At 40.9% G+C, this 18,166-nt stretch overlaps 1 protein-coding gene across 1 annotated transcript in view; it reads right to left on the bottom strand.

Moving 5' to 3' along the window:
- The window catches only part of LOC124605129 (neurofibromin), a 459,490-nt gene that overhangs the window by 18,884 nt on the left and 422,440 nt on the right, over window positions 1–18,166 (bottom strand). Inside the window, exons 51-52 of the mRNA XM_047136614.1 lie at window positions 14,176–14,362; window positions 13,896–14,082 (exon numbers count right to left, since the gene is read on the bottom strand). Of these exons, the coding sequence (XP_046992570.1) occupies window positions 13,896–14,082; window positions 14,176–14,362 (374 nt within the window). The remainder of the gene's footprint in view (window positions 1–13,895; window positions 14,083–14,175; window positions 14,363–18,166) is intronic.

The raw sequence follows: 18,166 nt of genomic DNA, 5'->3' as shown, positions 1-18,166 counted from the left end.
GGGAATTCTGTTTGAAGAAAGATGAATGGTCTCCTATGAAGCCAGTTGAAGGAATTCAGTCAAGTCACTGGTGGGTTGCATCCTGGAGTGGCATATACTGTGCAAGAACAGTTCTCCACCAAATGCGGTCTGTTACTATGTGTGAAATGCAGACACCACAGTATACTTTAGATTTTTGGATTTTTTGACCTTCAGAATACCTAGGTCTAACATAAAAATTTCTCAAATTTTGCACCACAAAATATTGCCCACTCTGGTTGAATCTTCCGTAAGTACAATGACCAACTAAGATACTATGCAAGTTTTAGAATATTCAGGATGGCGGTTTTAGGGAAAATAATTGATAAAGAAACAAAAAAATTCAGATTCTCTCAGCTTTACGTAGAAATATTTTGACAGTTTAATAATTTTAGGCTTAATGTCATAGTAACAGTTAGCAGGCTTTCCAATTTATAATTTCTCAAGACAGTTAACATCTTTTGACTATTCATATTTTCAAAACATAATTTTGGAGTTTGCTACAGGTTACAAATGTCTGTAGTTAATTTGTCCAAATTGAAGATGAACAAAAGAACATAAGTGTGTGTATTTTAATCATGCCTGTTAGTATTGTGAACAACAAAGTAGGTAAAGATAAATTGCAACTTACCGTAAAGAAGACACGTTAAGTTGTGGACAGGCACAATTAACAGACACTTATATAAAGTTTTTGGCCACAGGCTTCATTAGCAAAAGAGGAACACACACCACTGAAAATTTGACTCGTTCCACATCATTATGAAATATCGTATTCATGGTCCATGGAACTAGTATTAATCTAATCTAATCTAATCATTCATATACACAAGCAAGCACACACACACATGGCCGCCAACTCCGGCTGCCTGGCCCGAGCTGCCAGAGTTGGCGATCATGTGTGCTTGCTTGTGTTTATGAATGGTGTGTGTTTCTCTTTTGCCCATGAAGACTATTTTGTTTTGTTTTAGGGCACAAAAACAACTAGCGTCATATGTGCCCATATCAGAACTGTAGAACACAGAGACAAAGAGAGGAGTTAAAAATGACTACACGCTAATCCCAATCAACGGAAGAGAAGACAGCTAAAACCAGGGTTGTGGAGAAATGTCTATAAAATATGCCATACAGAAATGGAGGTCTTGAGTGAAGGATTAAATGTCTTTCGCCATATTGCTACAATGGATAAAAAGTAAAACCCAGTCGACAGCCCAGGCATCGTTTGCAAAAAGGCACGGTAATGCTTATGAGAATGTAAGTGGTTAAGAAAAGACCATCCGTCAGGAGGCAGTGGACCATCAAAGGTTGAGGGCAATGAGCACAAACTGGTGGGGAGCACCACTTAACAAATTGTAGTAACACGATTTACGTTTCCGTCGCACTTCACCTAGTGTTGACCGGGAACTGTCTGCTAGACCTGCCCGATGTGAACTGACTGGGCCCGGCCCGTGCTGCCGGAGTTGTTGTTGTTGTTATGCCGGCAGAGGTCGCATCCGAATTCTCGCGTGCCCTCTGGTGGACGGGACTCTACTTGCAGCAACTACCGTCCGTGACGCGCCGTGCCAATGTGCGCCTCCCGCGATCTTTCTGGTGGGTACAGCACAAATGATGATGGCTAAAACGACAGTGCCTGATATGCAACCTAGCTAAAATGATCTCCTCACAGTGAAAGGAGGTCGCCCAAGCCGCTGGGAGAGGCTTAATAACCTGGAGCTTGTTCCCATGAAGGGAGCATCAGTGGTGATGCCAAAGTGACACCTCCTGCTGACAGATGCCGGCACAGAGATCATCAGAGGGAATGTAAGAAGTAGCGGGTCGAGGTACGAGGAGTGCAGCCTCGGCCGCAATGTCAGCGGCCTCATTTTCTGTCAGTCTGAGGTGACTAAGGACCCACATAAACATCACAGTGGCTCCATGAAGAGTGAGCAAGTGACAGCTTTCCTGGACCGGTTGCACTAAGGGATGGACACTATACAGCACACTGAGGCTTTGAAGGCCACTGAGAGTGCTGGAACAGATGACGCAATTGAAAAGCCTGTGACGCCAGATGTACTGTGTGGGCTGATACAGGGCGAAGAGCTCTGCTGTAAATACTGAGCAGTACTCCAGAAGTCGACACTAAAAAATGTCGGTGCCAATGATGAAGGCATACCCAACACCACGGTCAGTTCAAGAGCCATATTGCACACAAAGGTACTATGGCGAAGTTCTGTATGACTGTTACGAAACTGAAGGCGATGGAGCAAGGCTGAAGTAGTGTCCTTAGGAAGCGAATGGTGGCCAAAGTGAACACAGGCTGCTGCACGAAGCCAAGCTGGTGAAAGGTTCACAGCCATCGGGAAAGTGGCAGGTAGCGTGAAGTTAAGCTGTTGGAGCAAGAGCCGAAAGTGAACTCCAGGAGGTAACTGAGAAGAGGGACGTGCCCCATACTGGTGATCAAATGAGTCACAGAATGGGTGGCCATGCATGGCAGATAAAGGGCATGCATATCTACTGAGAAGAAAGTCATGGTGGCAGGACAGCAGTAGTTTGGTAGCTTCTACATACAGACTCTCCACCTCGTTTGTATAAAAGGCACTACCGGCCAAACACATGTCACAATGGTGGATAGTATTGAGATGGTGTAAGAGGGATGGATATGCTGATGCATAAATGAAACACCTATAGTCTAGTTTCAAATGGACAAGGGACCAGTACAAATGGTGGAGGGTTGTTCGATCTGCTCCCCAGGAAGTACCACTGAGGATATGTAGGACACAGAGTGACTGCATTACAGCAGGCTGCTAGGTAAGATAGATACGTGGGAGGACCAAGAAAGTTTCCTATAGAGCATGAGCCCCACGAATTTCATAGTTTCAGTGAACGGAAGATCAACAGGCCCAAGATGTAAAGGTGGTGGAAGGAACAAATTGCGCTGCCAGAAGTTCATACAAACAGTTTTGACATTGTCAAAGCAAACTAACCGAGATGGTCAACTCAGAATGGCGCACTTGAAATCCACACTGTGCAATGCTTAGTAAATTGTGAGACTCTTTGCCACCATACCAGCTGTGCATGAATAATATTTTCCATCACCTTGCCAACACAGCTGGTGAGAGAAATGGGGTGGCAGCTATAAGGAAGGTGTTTGTCCTTACAGTGCTTAGGTATGAGTATGACAGTGACATCTGGGAAATGTGCTTTCTGCTCAGATGTGGTTGAACGTATGAAGGAGCAAGTGCTTCCCCACAAAAGAAAGGTGCTTTAATACCTGAATGTGAACAACATCTGCCCCTGGGGTCGAGGATGGGGATGAAGTGAGAGCACAATCTAGTTCTCACATAGTAAAGGCAGCATTGTAGCACTCGCTATTCTGAGAAGAGAAGGGTGTTCCTCCGATGGAGGAAGGCAGCAGGGTGATAGTGGGAGGAGCTCAAAATCTCGGCAAAATGACAGCCCAAGGTGTTGGAGACAGCAATAGTGTCCATTAGTGTCCACTATGACATTGTCTGCTACTGTCAGGCTGGAAATTAGGGAATGAACCTCGATACCAGAGAGCCATCAGAAGGTGGCCCACATGACGGAAGAGGGAGTGGAACTGTTAAAAGAACTAGCAAATGAAATCCAGGTAGCTCTTTTGCTATCCCGAGGAACGTGACGACACTGTGTACACAACTTTTTGTAATGGGTGCAGTTTGCCAGCACAGGATGATGGTTAAACGCGTGGAGAGTGCGCGACCACATGCAAATTGCGTTGCAGCATACCTCCGTCCACAAAGGGACTGGGACATAGTGTGGTAAAGAGGAAGTGCGATGAATGGAACATTCTGCGGTGGTAAGGATAATGTTTGTAAGATATTCTACCTGGTCATCAGAACTGAGGAGGTGTTGTTCGTCAAAGGACGCCAGGGAGGAGTAAAGCCTCCAGTCAGCCTTAAAAAGCTGTCATTTGGGTGTGCACGTAGTTTGGGTAGGAGTCAGAAAACGGATAGCACATGGAAAATGGTCCCTCAAGTATGTGTCAGGGAGTACAGACCACTCAAAATGATGGGGAAGCTGGGCAATGCAGAAGGATAGGTCCAAATGAGAATAGGTGTGCGTGGAGTCTGAAAGGAACGTGGTTGCTCCCTTGTTAAGTAGATGAGGTTAAGTTGATTCAGAAGGTCAGCCAAGAGGGCACGTCTCTGACAGGTTCTGCGAAACCCCAAAGGGGATGGTGTGCACTTCAGTCACCGAGCAGCAGAAAGTGGTGAGGTAGCTGCCCAATAAGCTCGAAGAAGTCCGCCCTGGTGACAATCAAAGGGCGGAGGGATGTAAATGGTACAAAGGGAAAAGGTCATGTGAGGAAAGAAAATGCAGATTGCAACAGCTTCAGTTATCCTGGATGAGCAGCATGACTCCTCTCCTCCATGAGGTGGAATGTCCTCCTTGAAGGAGGGGGGAATGTGACAGATCAAAGGGGTCTTGAGCACGCAATTTTGTTTCTTGGAGGACGCTTTTAGGAGCAGCCTAAGTCCTCTTTGTTGGATCGAAGGCCACGAATGTTCCATTGGAGGAGTGTCATGACGGGGAAAGGGGAGAGGGAAAAAATAAAGGAGTGTCACCTCGGTGGCTGCTGAGTGCTAGCCTATGAAGACTCACTGCTACAGGGTGCAGAAGCTGGAGGATCCTGCTCCATGAGATCCACAGAGGTGTTAGCATTCTCCTTCTACCAGTCCACGGAGTCCAGGGGAGAAAAACAGTTGGCAGTGCACACCAGTGACCCAGAGGTCGGTGGGGCGAGTGTATCACATGGCAACACCAGCGAAGAGGATATCCGAGTCAGTGAAGGAGAAGCCGGTTGGCTGGGGAAGACTCAGATGTGTGTTGGCTCGAGGGACGTAGGAAGTCTTCACGGAAGTAGTCCTTCTGTCCTTTACGCCCTGCTGGTTGTGTAATAGATGACTTCGCCCTGTGAGGTGAAAGTTTGGTGGCTTGTTGCACAGCTGGAGGAGGAGAGGGGGGATGCTACCATGACACTGGACGATTTTGCAACCACGGTGCTGAATTTGAAGTTGCATGTCTGTGTGGCCATGTCCTTCATGGAGCAAGATGTAGCAAGAAGAGTACTGTAAGTGGCAGATGGTAGAACACAGGGTTTGCGAATAGCCAATAACTCGCTAGCGACCGGGTAAGGTATTTCTTCCTGTACCCAGATCTCCTGGACAGCCCCCTCATTGAAATACACGGGGCAATCTCGGTAGCCTAGTGTAAATAACACCACGGGAAGAATTCAGAATTTTATGGCTTTCATCACGAACAAGACAGCTGTGAAGGGGTGAAGCAGCAAGCAGTTGTGCTTGAGAATCAGAAGCAGTGTCCAAACGCAAAGCGCCAATGCATAAACGAGAGCAGGATTTCACAGGGCCAGCAGTTGCATCAACACCTTTCTGAATAAGAAATGGATTTACCATTGCAAAGGATTGACCGTCTTCAGTACATGAAAGCATGAGGAGCAGTGGTGCAGCTGGGAGGATCTTCAAATCAGGAGCTTGATTCCATTTATGTTTGGTAAATGTTGATTGCGAAGAAGATGATTAGCTTAGTGCGAGAAAATCTCCCATGATTGCCAGTGTCTCCGATTGCATGCTCCTTCTGACTGGGTCTCATCCACCTTTGGTAATTGTTCACATCTCAGGTCACACCTCTTGAACAACTGGCAGAGAGACCAATCAGCAACTTTGGAAGGTAGCAGCTCAGGCAATCATCCCTCCCTGGGTGTGATCTGTACCAGGGGGTACATGCGAATACTACCTGTCAACCTGGGGCTGAGAATTACGCGTTACCCAGTCACCTGTTTTATGCATCAGGCTTGACCAAACCCTTTATGTAAGTGTCTTTTAATTAAGCATATCTGCAACTTAATGTGTCCTCTTTCAGTAACAATCTATCTTTTCCTACATTGTTGCTATTCCTACCTAGAGTATACTGAACGACATTTTTACTAAAAGTAATTTCAGATCTCTATCACTTTTGGTTTTTATTGCAATTCTTCTCCTTTTCGTTGTGACATTTTCACAAATACTGTCGATTTAGAGAGGTCTATAATGTTTTAACGAATCATAAGAAAATAAAAATATTATAATCATAACATGTAAGCTTTCAGGGCCGGCATCTTCATTAATTAAAACTTCCGGGCTGAATTGCCGTGGTCCATAAATAAAATTGCTTCTCCTTCCTGACGTTTCATTGCCTACTGTGGGCAACATCTTCTGAGGTGAGTCGGCGACTAGCTGCTAGGCGCTGGAGGTCCTGCTTATATAGAGCGCTTAGATGGTGCCACCACTCATCACATGCTTTCGACTTTAGAGCTATCTCTGGCTAGTGCCATCTCTCTCGATTATAGGTAATCGATAGTCACTTCGTTGGTACAGAGTCGACCGCCATATCTTGTCTAGTTTTAATCCTTCTTCTTTTTTATTAAAATTATTTTCATGCTTGTAGATCTCTATAACTTCTCTATACATGTGGGTATAATAATGTGAGGTCCTAGCTATCACGTTTGTCTCACTAAATTTTATTATAGTTTTTGAGAGGTTTCTTGTGGAACTTCAACATATATTTTTTCCAGATATCTTTGAAATAATTATGTGACACATTCACTTTGGACCTGACTAATTTGAGAAGAAATTGCACAGCATTACCTATTAATTACATCTCCTCTACATGTTTACTTGAGGTAAACTTCCTAAGTTTGTGGCTTCCTTTTCCATACAATTTCCTGAATCTATTAAACTAGGTCAATGAAGCCTAGAAGTCAGTAATGTACATGTCACTCACAGTTCTGATGCTCTAGCCTCATAGACCTTCCTCAGTGACAGTTCACTCTCATGAGTAGTTTTAAATCTTCAGAATAGGTTTTCTTTCACACTTTTGTGAGTTTCATTCAGCACATATTTTGTAGTTGTGTAAATCTTTCTTCCATTTATACAATTCACTTTAAGGTTTTAGGAAACGAAAGTGGCTTTGCATGTACTCTCTTTCTTTTAACGAAAAAATTTACTGTTGTTTGCCACTGAAACGATTACTGCAATGTTTTCTTTGGGCTAGAAAGGTACTGTATTTTTGTTTTGCACTTTAATTAGAACAACAATCATCATTTGAACCACAATTCACAGAATTGTCAGAATTATTTTCTGTTTCTTCTAATGTTTCCACAATTTCTAATGAAATTTTGACATCATTCGAATGAACGTCCAATAAATTAATTAATAAATAACACATATGTACTTCAGCAGAAATAGGTGGTTTTGACTACATACTGCATTTTTCATATTTCAGTGTTGAATAATCTTACTGGATTCCACGATACTGTGAAAGTCTGGAGCCTGCACAAAGACATATTACAAAAGCAAATACAAAGAAAATAAATTCAGGATAAAATTCATTCATCAGTTGCAGATAAATTTCATCATGCTTCATCAATTTTTACAAGTTAATTTGTCATCTTCAGAAGCCTACATGCCTATGCATTTATGTAAAATATAAAAAGTATATTAGAGAAATTTACTTAGAATAGGTTTAGCGGATGTCAATATCTCCTTCACAGAAGCCTAATGCCATGGTATGTCCAGAAATGTACATATTGTATGTGATTATTTTAAACACTGATAGACAATTTACGGTAATTGTATCACATTTATGGATGTGTTGTGCTAGCAGCAAGGAACATATACAACAGGATATATTAAAGAAATATAACCAAGGCATATGAAGAAATTATATATAATATATTTGAAAAAACATGACACATAGCTCTAATACATGATAGGAATGGACTAATTTTCACATTTTGTAAGAGATGACATGCATTCAAAACAGTGTGTGTGTTTTTAATGAACACTGATCATTCAGCAAATCTTTTGAATTTAGTTGAGGATGTTTATATATTCCAAATTCTAAAAGTTTTATTTTGTAACCCCCATCAACTATACAGGGTGGAGAAAAATTGTCATGAAATTTTAACCTTGGATAGCTGATACCAGTAGGAACCAAAATTACTAATGTTGTGTAGGTCAAGAAAGCACAATTCTTAAACTACAGAAACTTGACACCACACACTCTCATTGGCCACAGGATTGCCCTGTTGCCGAATGCTCTGGACAATGCATGACCGTGAATGCCTGCCAGAGATTGCAATGCATCCAAGATGGCCCGCACGCTCGGTGGTAGCTCGCCAGCCTTCCACTCTGCAGGCAAATCCACCAGGGTCTTGACACATCCATTGTAGTTTCATGATAAGACCAACTGGGAACAAACCCATCAACAGCTGTTAGTTCGCATGCAGAAAGTCTTTTACAAATTTTGTCAGGCCTGAAAACAGTCTTTTTTGTAGCTAGGCCATTGTTTACTTAAGTCAGGTGCTCAAACTGCCGACACTCTGATGCGACACAAGCTCGGTAACGTCGAACGGTGTTTTGCTGAACTCTTTCACGGATTCCTGGCATTGCCCTGATTGGCAGCATGCTGAATGTGATCCATTAATCCCTCTTCATTTCTAGGTGGTTCGCGTCCAGGTGAGTGAACTAGAACCTTGAAGAATCCCCACAGGAAAAAGTCCAGTGTGAGGTCTGGTGATCATATGGGGGCCATGTCCTACGAGCACCTCTGCCAATTACTTGGCCATCGAAGAGTTCATTTAAATATCTGTGTGCAGCATGACTGTTATGTGTGGGCGCTGCATCATACTGCAACCACATGCGAAGCCAATGTCTAGGGGGACATCTTCCAGCAGGGCGGGAAGAGTCCCTTGCAAAAAGTGCAGGTAATTTTCCCCGGTAAGTCGAGGAGGTAGACGGATTGGCCCACTCATATGGTCACCCACAATGCCTGCCCAAATGTTGAATGAAAATCCTCCTGGTGTCTGTGGATGTAAGTGACTTGAGGATTTTCCCTTACCCAGTAATGAATGTTTTGAGTGTTGTAAAAGCCCTCCCGATGGAAGGTGCACTCGTCAGTAGAAAACACAATGGTGGGGAAGTCAGGATCTCCTGCAACATGTCGCAGAAACCACTGGCAAAACTTTAGCTTGTGTTCATAGTCCACCACAGGATTTAGGTCTTGGACAGGATTGAAACTAAATGGATGCTGGCCATCATCCCTCAAAACCTCCCAGGCTAACCGATGAGTGTCCCCATGTTGTGTCCAACTGCTTGAGTACTTGTTGTAGGTGCTTTCTTGAAATGCTTTAGAACAGCCTCTTCAAATGCAACAGCCCATCATGTTTGAGGTCTTCCAGCATCACCACGATATCCCGCTAACGGGCATGTTTCACCAAGTCGCCAGTGAATTGTGGTAAATGTTTGCGGGTGTGGGTGGCGTCTTGCTGGGTACTGTTCCTCATACGACCATCGAGCTTCATGCACATTACCATCGGTTAGTCCATAAACAAAAACCTTATCTCGCTCTTCAAATGAATACTGTGCCACCATGCATATTGTATGACTAAATCACAGGTGGTGTGTGCGTGTTCTGAAGCGAAGCTTAGGTGTGAAAGCCTTTGACGTGAGGTGGAGACGAACAACAAGACCTATTCAACACTTGTTCTTATCACATTGGGGCAGTGACAGGGCGAGGGACATTTGTATGTGTGAACCGACAACCATAGCACTGCCGTCAACTGACGATCAGCAACGGGGCAATCGCAGTCAATCAGAGCGTGTGGCACCAAGTTTCCGTAGTTTAAAACTGGTGTGTTGTCAACCCACACATTACTAATTTTGCTTCCTGCTGGCATCAGCTATCCTGGGTTAAAATTTCATGACACAATTTTTCTCCACCCTGTATGTAAAATTTCCATGCTAAGCAAGGGTGGAGGCAGAAGTGTTTGGTCCTCGGTTTTGAGACATTCTGTAAAAGTTGACTTATATTAATTCTTTTTCAAATCTGGATAAAATACAATGTAATATACGTCTGTGTTTTTATATAGGACAGACAGGGAGGGCATTCAACACCCTCTTTCATGAACACTTTCTCAACAAAGATTTCGAGAATTTATATAAGTCAACTTTTGCAGAAGACAAAGAAACACATGTCCCCCTCAAACCTTGCTTAACATGAATATTTTACATATAGTGGACAAGGGCTTCAAAATGAACCTTGTAGAAGAATTTGAAATATATAGAATTTCTCACCTAAATTCAAAAGATTTGTTGAATAATCAACCCGCATTAAAAAAAAAAAAAAAAAAAAAAAAAGACACTGTTTTGATTACACATCATCATCTCTTACATAATGTAAAAATTAGCTCATTCCCATAATATATTAGAACTATGTGTCGTCTTTTTCAAGTGTACCTTGATTATATTTTTGATACATTTTGCTTGCTGCTAGCACAGCAGATTCTGTTGCTATAAATTTTCAATCAGTGTTTAAAATAATCACATACAATATGTACATTTCTGGACATGCCGTGGCACAATGCTTCTGTGAAGAAGATATCAACATCCGCTAAATCAATACTAACAAGCGAAACTCCCTATTGCACCCGCCTCAGATTTAGTGGTAAAATGGTCCAGTGGATAGCCCATCACAAACTGAACACAGATCAAATGTAAAAATAGGAAGAAGGTGTACTGAACTGTGAAAAAAGAAACAAAATAGAAACAGTGAATGATCCAAGTTCAAGATGCGCAACATGGAGTGATTTACAAGAGTGATAGCTTCATGGTTGTGTGGTCATGGTGTAAGAGTGCAAAATGGGAGATCCATGTTCAACGCTCCCTCGCCCTTCCCAAACACAAAATTATGAACTTTCCATCACATTATCATTGTATGTAAATGTGATGAACAGTGAGAGCAGATGTTGATGCTGCATAGACTTCTCACAGAAATGAGAACAACAAATAAATGGGTGTGAACAATGCCACAACAAAGGAATTCAAGAGTCAAAACTTCCAAAACGGAATGCAAGAGTCATAACATGGTACTTCAACTGGATGTCCCTTCCTTACACCTTGCTGTTACAAACATAGATACATATATATAGGACACGAGGGAGATTTGAACATGGGTCTCCCACTTCGCAGTCAAACACCGTGACCACAACATAACCATGACACTGTACCTATTCAACTTCACTCGATACTGCACATCTTAAGCTTGGGTCATTCACTGTTTCTATTTTGCTTCTTTGTTCACAGTTAAGCGTACCTTCCTCCTGTTTTCATGTTTGATCTGTGTCTCCTTTTTGACAGGGTAACCACTAGGCCATCTTACCACTAAATCGGAGAGGCGGATTCAATGGAGTTAACCTTGTAAATAAGTTTCTGTAACATACCTTTTACACTTCACATAAAAATATGGTCAAGGTCTAGAACTTTATAATATCCCTATGCTGTAGGCTTCTGAAAATGCCAAATTAATTTGTTGAAAATGGTAAATCATAATACAATCTATTTGCAACTCATGACCGAATTTCATCCAGAAAAAATAATACTACAGTTGCTGAAAATTACAGCCGATAGTAAATGAGTTGCAAATTCAAGCGAATAGTAACTGTGAACAATTGTGTTAGAGAAACTATCAACAGAAATTGAATATGTTTTACACACTACAATCACATTGTGCCATGTTAGCTGTTTACCAGCGCTGCATTAACCAAGGCTATGCACCTGATATGTTGCTCATACGCTGTCTGCTTATAGCTACTGTAGGGATGCATAGTTCTCTAGGTGCCTGGAAAACCCTGAATTTGGTAATTTTCAGTGTTCTGTCAAAAAATACTTGTCTTAGCAGCTAAAATTTTGACACGTCAGATTGGAGCAGTCCCTTGTTACGCATGCTTATATGCAAAAGACTAAACCAGGCGGTTCAAGGTTTACTGAAAGTGTGCATCAGCTTCTTAATCAGATAAAAATTGTCAGCAAATGTGCCTTTTTTGTGATAGCGCATATTTAAACAGGAGCAAGAAATGGAAAAAAACTGCAAGATCTCACTGAAAAATATATTGGCATGTAAATTATAAGGCCTAGTCTAAGCACATCTTATGACAATACTGAGTTTGTTAATTATGTACTACTGTGACTTTCCTAATGATTATTGTTAGTTATGTAATAATATATGCTTGAAAATTTCGTGTTTTAAAATATTAGAGATCATTGTCCTCTACATTTACATCTACCCTCTGCAAAACCACTGTGAGGTGCATGGCAGAGGGTACATACCTTTGTACCAGTTATTAGGGTTTCTTCCTGTTCATTTCGCACATGGAGCGAGGGTAAGAATGACTGTTCTGTGCATGCTGTAATTATTCTAATGTTATCCTCACTATACCCATGTGAGCAATACGTAGGAGTTGTAATATATCCTAAAGCAATCATTTAATGCCAGTTCTTGAAATTCTGAGAGTAGACTTCCTCAGAATAGTTTACGTCCGTCTTTAAGAGTCTTCCAGATCAGTTCTTTCGGTACGTCTGTGACACTCTCCCACGGATTAAACAAACTTGTAACCATTTCTACTGCTCTTCTCTGTATATGTTCAATATCCACTGTTAGTCCTACCTGGTATCGGTCACACACACTTGAGCAATATTCTAGAACCGGTCACACAAGTGATATGTAAGCAATCTCCTTTGCAGACTGATTGCACTTCCCAGTATTCTACCAATAAACCAAAGTCTACCACCTGCTTTACCCACAACTGTACCTATGTGATCACTCCATTTCATTACCCTACCAAGTGATACACTCAGGTATTTGTATGAGTTGGTTGATTCCAACTGCGACTCATTGATATTATAGTCATAGGATACTATATTTCTTCATATTTTAAAGTGCTAAATTTTACATTTCTGAGCATTTAAAGCAAGTTGCCAATCTCTGCACCACTTTGAAATCTTATCAAGAATTGACTGAACATTTATGGAGCTTCTTTCAGGTAGTACTTCATTATAGGTAAATGCATCATCTGCAAAAAGCCTGATTTTACTACTAACGTTGGGCAAAGCCTAAAATGACATATATCCATCAACTCAAAAAAGACGACTATATGATTCTTAATCTGTGCTGAAGCATTACCTTTTATAGCTGAGCCAGTCAGTATTTATTTCAGAATACCAACTATGATTTGTGACATTTAATCTTCAGAACTAATATTTGGTTTAAGTTTTGACAGAGATTTGCTACCTGTATAAGGTTTGCTTTCATTATTATTTTCTATCACCTTTTTAATTTCTACTTCTTGTGCCTTTCCTCCTGCTTTCCTTTCTTTTTCTAATTCGCAGGCACAGAACCAGTGTGACACTGCCCATACATGAATCTCAACAAAAGATTAAAACTGATAATGAATTACTGCAGATCAGTATTGCAAAAGAATAATCAACTTACATGCTCACTTCAGCTTTTCTTATCTCAAATGCGATGAGTTTTCTGTGGAAATGCAAATATTATGACTGACAGATAATTATTAATGAGAGTAACTAAAAGCAATAGATAAACAAAACTGAAAAATAATTATGTTAAATTTTGTTGAGAAGTACAGCTCATACCAAAAACATTTCTAGAACAAAACTCGGATTATGGCAGGTGTTTGAATTTCAATCTTGATTAGTGCTGCTGAGTACTAGTTTTGAAGTCTGAATGTTGTGAAATTTGATACAATACTTAGCTCTGTCTATTAGTTTTATCATTCATCACACACTCAAATTAAACTATTTTAACAGACTCCTCGTGATTTGAATGCACATTATGATTGGATGGTTATAATTCACAATTTAAATCACATGTTTTGCACCATAAGTGTTGATTTATTTACATTTATTAAATAGTGATAAAAGTGCCATGCAGAGTAAAACATCCTACTGCTGTACTAAATGTATATTTGTCATCATTAATGATGGCAGGGGGAAAAACTGTTAACTAACCTTTTTCAGTGGGTGATCCTAAAGTCAAGCTTGACATTGATGAACTCAGATTCATATTACTGGAGACACTCAACATCGACGGATACTGTGCTAGATCAACCTCACCTTCCTCAACAGGAAGGCAAGTTTCAACCATTGCTTCTAGGCAGTTTACAAACAACTCTGCACTCTCAGCTGTGCAGTTGCTCTGTTATGAATAAAAGAACGGAACTGGCATTAATATTTATGTTCAATGCGCAAAATACAATTAATAAAAATATCGAGTAATTGTCCTTCATACCTTGGTGAAAGGTCCAGCAAACCTCCACAGACCACCAAAGCCACAACTCTGCAGATAATGCAGTTGTTGCTGACTAGTATCTTCACAAGCAATCATGTTTTGAATAATACTCTGTACAGCACTTAATATGACCTGATCATGGCAGATAGCTAAGACATTATTGATTTTTGCATCAAGAAGGCTATGACTGCAAAGGGAAAGATGACAAAAATTATGACTGGCTTCACAGGTTCACATATCTATTATTAGAAGCAAAACATATATTTCATCTAGTGCATACAGTGTGTTAAGACAGTAAAATCTTTTAGTTCTTGCAGTTGCTTGCTGCATAGTTTTTAACAGTGGCAGTACAATATATACAGTGAAAAACCTTTAGACACATGAAGGCATTTTATAGCGTCAGCATTTTTATGTTTACCTAAAGTGTTCCAGCATAATGTCAATATGTTGACAAAGTATAATTGAAAATATAAATTAGGTTAACACTTTTTCAGACATAGTTTCTTTTCAGAATAATCAGGTGTCTGCGGACCACTGTTTCAAGTTCAGAACCTGTCTGTGGAAGTAGAGTCAGTGCCCAATACTGTACCACAATTTTACTCCTTGTTCTATAAAGTCATTCAGTACAGTCCCATGATAAAATATTCTGGGGAATGCAAGTAAGACAGGAAAAGGAAGCACACCAGACAATAAGGAGTTACCTTCCGAAGACAACATGCTGATGCCATATAGCAGCATGTCCAACCTTAATAATAGCCTCAGTTCAGCAAAGAAGAGAGTCTACAAGTTTCTTCAAGTTGGTGATATCCATCTGAAGCCATTCATTGTTGGTTAGATCCCCTAGAGCTACCTAAGTCCAGGGATGTTTCACCCACTGTTCAATGAAGCCCAGACGTTTTCTTTGGGATTAAGATCAGGTAATTCAGCAGGCCAGTCGAGGTACAATAGATTGCCTAAGTGTTTGTCAAACTGGGAACATATGTGAACACATGTGTTGCCATTTTGGAAGACAAAGGTGTTGATAGCACACTCATCGTGAAGGTGTACAACGAAAGGGCTACACTTGGCCACAGAGAATGCTGAAATTAGCATTATAAGAAAAATGACACCAAAACATCACAGAACCACCTCTGGACTGAACTACACCTTCCACACAGTGCAGGTTAAAATGTCTCTGTGGGGGATTGGTGGACTTGATGCCTTGTACCATTTGAAAACAGACAAACATAGTTGGAGGGTCCCTGGCTGCCTGATATCAGCTCTATCCCATTTACAGTGCACCAAAGTGACTAGAGTTCTCTTTTAAGGGGATAACTAATGAGGCAGCCACTGAGTTCAGTGCTTACATTCATTCTTTGTATTTACAGGTTGAGAAGGCTCTGATGCTTTTCAAAACTAATAATCTAGTTGTTATAGAACACAGAGAACTGCCACACTACAGCAGAGTAAAATTGTGGAAAAGCAATTTCTAATACCATTGCCAAAGAATGATCAGGAATCATAATTCTAAAGATCTAGCTTTTTCCATCTAAAATATCATCCAGCTATCAATTATGCCAAGAAGTTGATGTCAAAAGGTAACGTGTCAAATTCTGTATTACAAACCACAGGCACAGTGGTGATTAAAATCAGTGAAACAGTACATCTTTCTGCATGTGACAAAATTCAAGTGTTTTTCAAATATCAAGGAATGTTGTTGCTGTTGTTGTGGTCTTCAGTCCGAGACTGGTTTGATGCAGCTCTCCATGCTACTCTATCCTGTGCAAGCTTCTTCATCTTCCAGTACCTACTGCAATCTACATCCTTCTGAATCTGCTTAGTGTATTCATCTCTTGGTCTCCCTTCTACGATTTTTACCCTCCACGCTGCCCTCCAATACTAAATTGGTGATCCCTTGATGCCTCAGAACATGTCCTACCAACCGATCCCGTCTTCTGGTCAAGTTGTGCCACAAACTTCTCTTCTCCCCAATCCTATTCAATACTTCCTCATTAGTTATGTGATCTACCCATCCAATCTTCAGCATTCTTCTGTAGCACCACATTTTGATTGCTTCTATTCTCTTCTTGTCCAAACTATTTATCGTCCATGTTTCACTTCCATACATGGCTACACTCCATACAAATACTTTCAGAAATGACTTCCTGATACTTAAATCTATACTCGATGTTAACAAATTTCTCTTCTTCAGAAAAGCTTTCCTTGTCATTGCCAGTCTACGTTTTATATCCTCTCTACTTCGACCATCATCAGTTATTTTGCTCCCCAAATAGCAAAACTCCTTTACTACTTTAAGTGTCTCATTTCCTAATATAATTCCCTCACCATCACCCGACTTAATTCGACTACATTCCATTATCCTCGTTTTGCTTTTGTTGATGATCATCTTATATCCTCCTTTCAAGACACTGTCCATTCCATTCAACTGCTCTTCCAAGTCCTTTGCTGTCTCTGACAGAATTACAATGTCATCGGCGAACCTCAAAGTTTTTATTTCTTCTCCATGGATTTTAATAGCTACTCCGAATTTTTCTTTTGTTTCCTTTACTGCTTGCTCAATATACAGATTGAACAACATCGGGGAGAGGCTACAACCCTGTCTTACTCCCTTCCCAACCACTGCTTCCCTTTCATGTCCCTCGACTCTTATAACTGCCATCTGGTTTCTGTACAAATTGTAAATAGCCTTTCGCTCCCTGTATTTTACCCCTGCCACCTTTAGAATTTGAAAGAGAGTATTCCAGTCAACATTGTCAAAAGCTTTCTCTAAGTCTACAAATGCTAGAAACGTAGGTTTGCCTTTCCTTAATCTTTCTTCTAAGATAAGTCGTAAGGTCAGTATTGCCTCATGTGTTCCAGTGTTTCTACGGAATCCAAACTGATCTTCCCCGAGGTTGGCTTCTACTAGTTTTTCCATTCGTCTGTAAAGAATTCATGTTAGTATTTTGCAGCTGTGACTTATTAAACTGATAGTTCGGTAATTTTCACATCTGTCAACACCTGCTTTCTTTGGGATTGGAATTATTATATTCTTCTTGAAGTCTGAGGGTATTTTGCCTGTTTCATACATCTTGCTCACCAGATGGTAGAGTTTTGTCAGGACTGGCTCTCCCAAGGCCGTCAGTAGTTCCAATGGAATGTTGTCTACTCCGGGGGCCTTGTTTCGACTCAGGTCTTTCAGTGCTCTGTCAAACTCTTCACGCAGTATCGTATCTCCCATTTCATCTTCATCTACATCCTCTTCCATTTCTATAATATTGTCCTCAAGCACATCGCCCTTGTATAGACCCTCTATATACTCCTTCCACCTTTCTGCCTTCCCTTCTTTGCTTAGAACTGTGTTTCCATCTGAGCTCTTGATATTCATACAAGTCGTTCTCTTTTCTCCAAAGGTCTCTTTCATTTTCCTGTAGGCAGTATCCATCTTAACCCTAGAGAGATAAGCCTCTACATCCGTACATTTGTCCTCTAGCCATCCCTGCTTAGCCATTTTGCACTTCCTGTCGATCTCATTTTTGAGACGTTTGTATTCCTTTTTGCCTGCTTCATTTACTGCATTTTTATATTTTCTCCTTTCATCAATTAAATTCAATATTTCTTCTGTTACCCAAGGATTTCCACTAGCCCTCGTCTTTTTACATACTTGATCCTCTGCTGCCTTCACTACTTCATCCTTCAAAGCTACCCATTCTTCTTCTACTGTATTTCTTTCCCCCATTCCTGTCAATTGCTCCCTTATGCTCTCCCTGAAACTCTGTACAACCTCTGGTTCTTTCAGTTTATCCAGGTCCCATCTCCTTAAATTCCCACCTTCTTGCAGTTTCTTCAGTTTTAATCTACAGGTCATAACCAATAGATTGTGGTCAGAGTCCACATCTGCCCCTGGAAATGTCTTACAATTTAAAACCTGGTTCCTAAATCTCTGTCTTACCATTATATAATCTATCTGATACCTTTTAGTATGTCCAGGGTTCTTCCATGTATACAACCT

Source organism: Schistocerca americana, chromosome 1 (genome assembly GCF_021461395.2).
Source record: "Schistocerca americana isolate TAMUIC-IGC-003095 chromosome 1, iqSchAmer2.1, whole genome shotgun sequence".
NCBI lineage: Eukaryota > Metazoa > Arthropoda > Insecta > Orthoptera > Acrididae > Schistocerca > Schistocerca americana.
The sequence above is the reverse complement of the archived record's forward strand: the minus strand, read 5'-3'. Positions and strand labels throughout refer to the sequence as shown.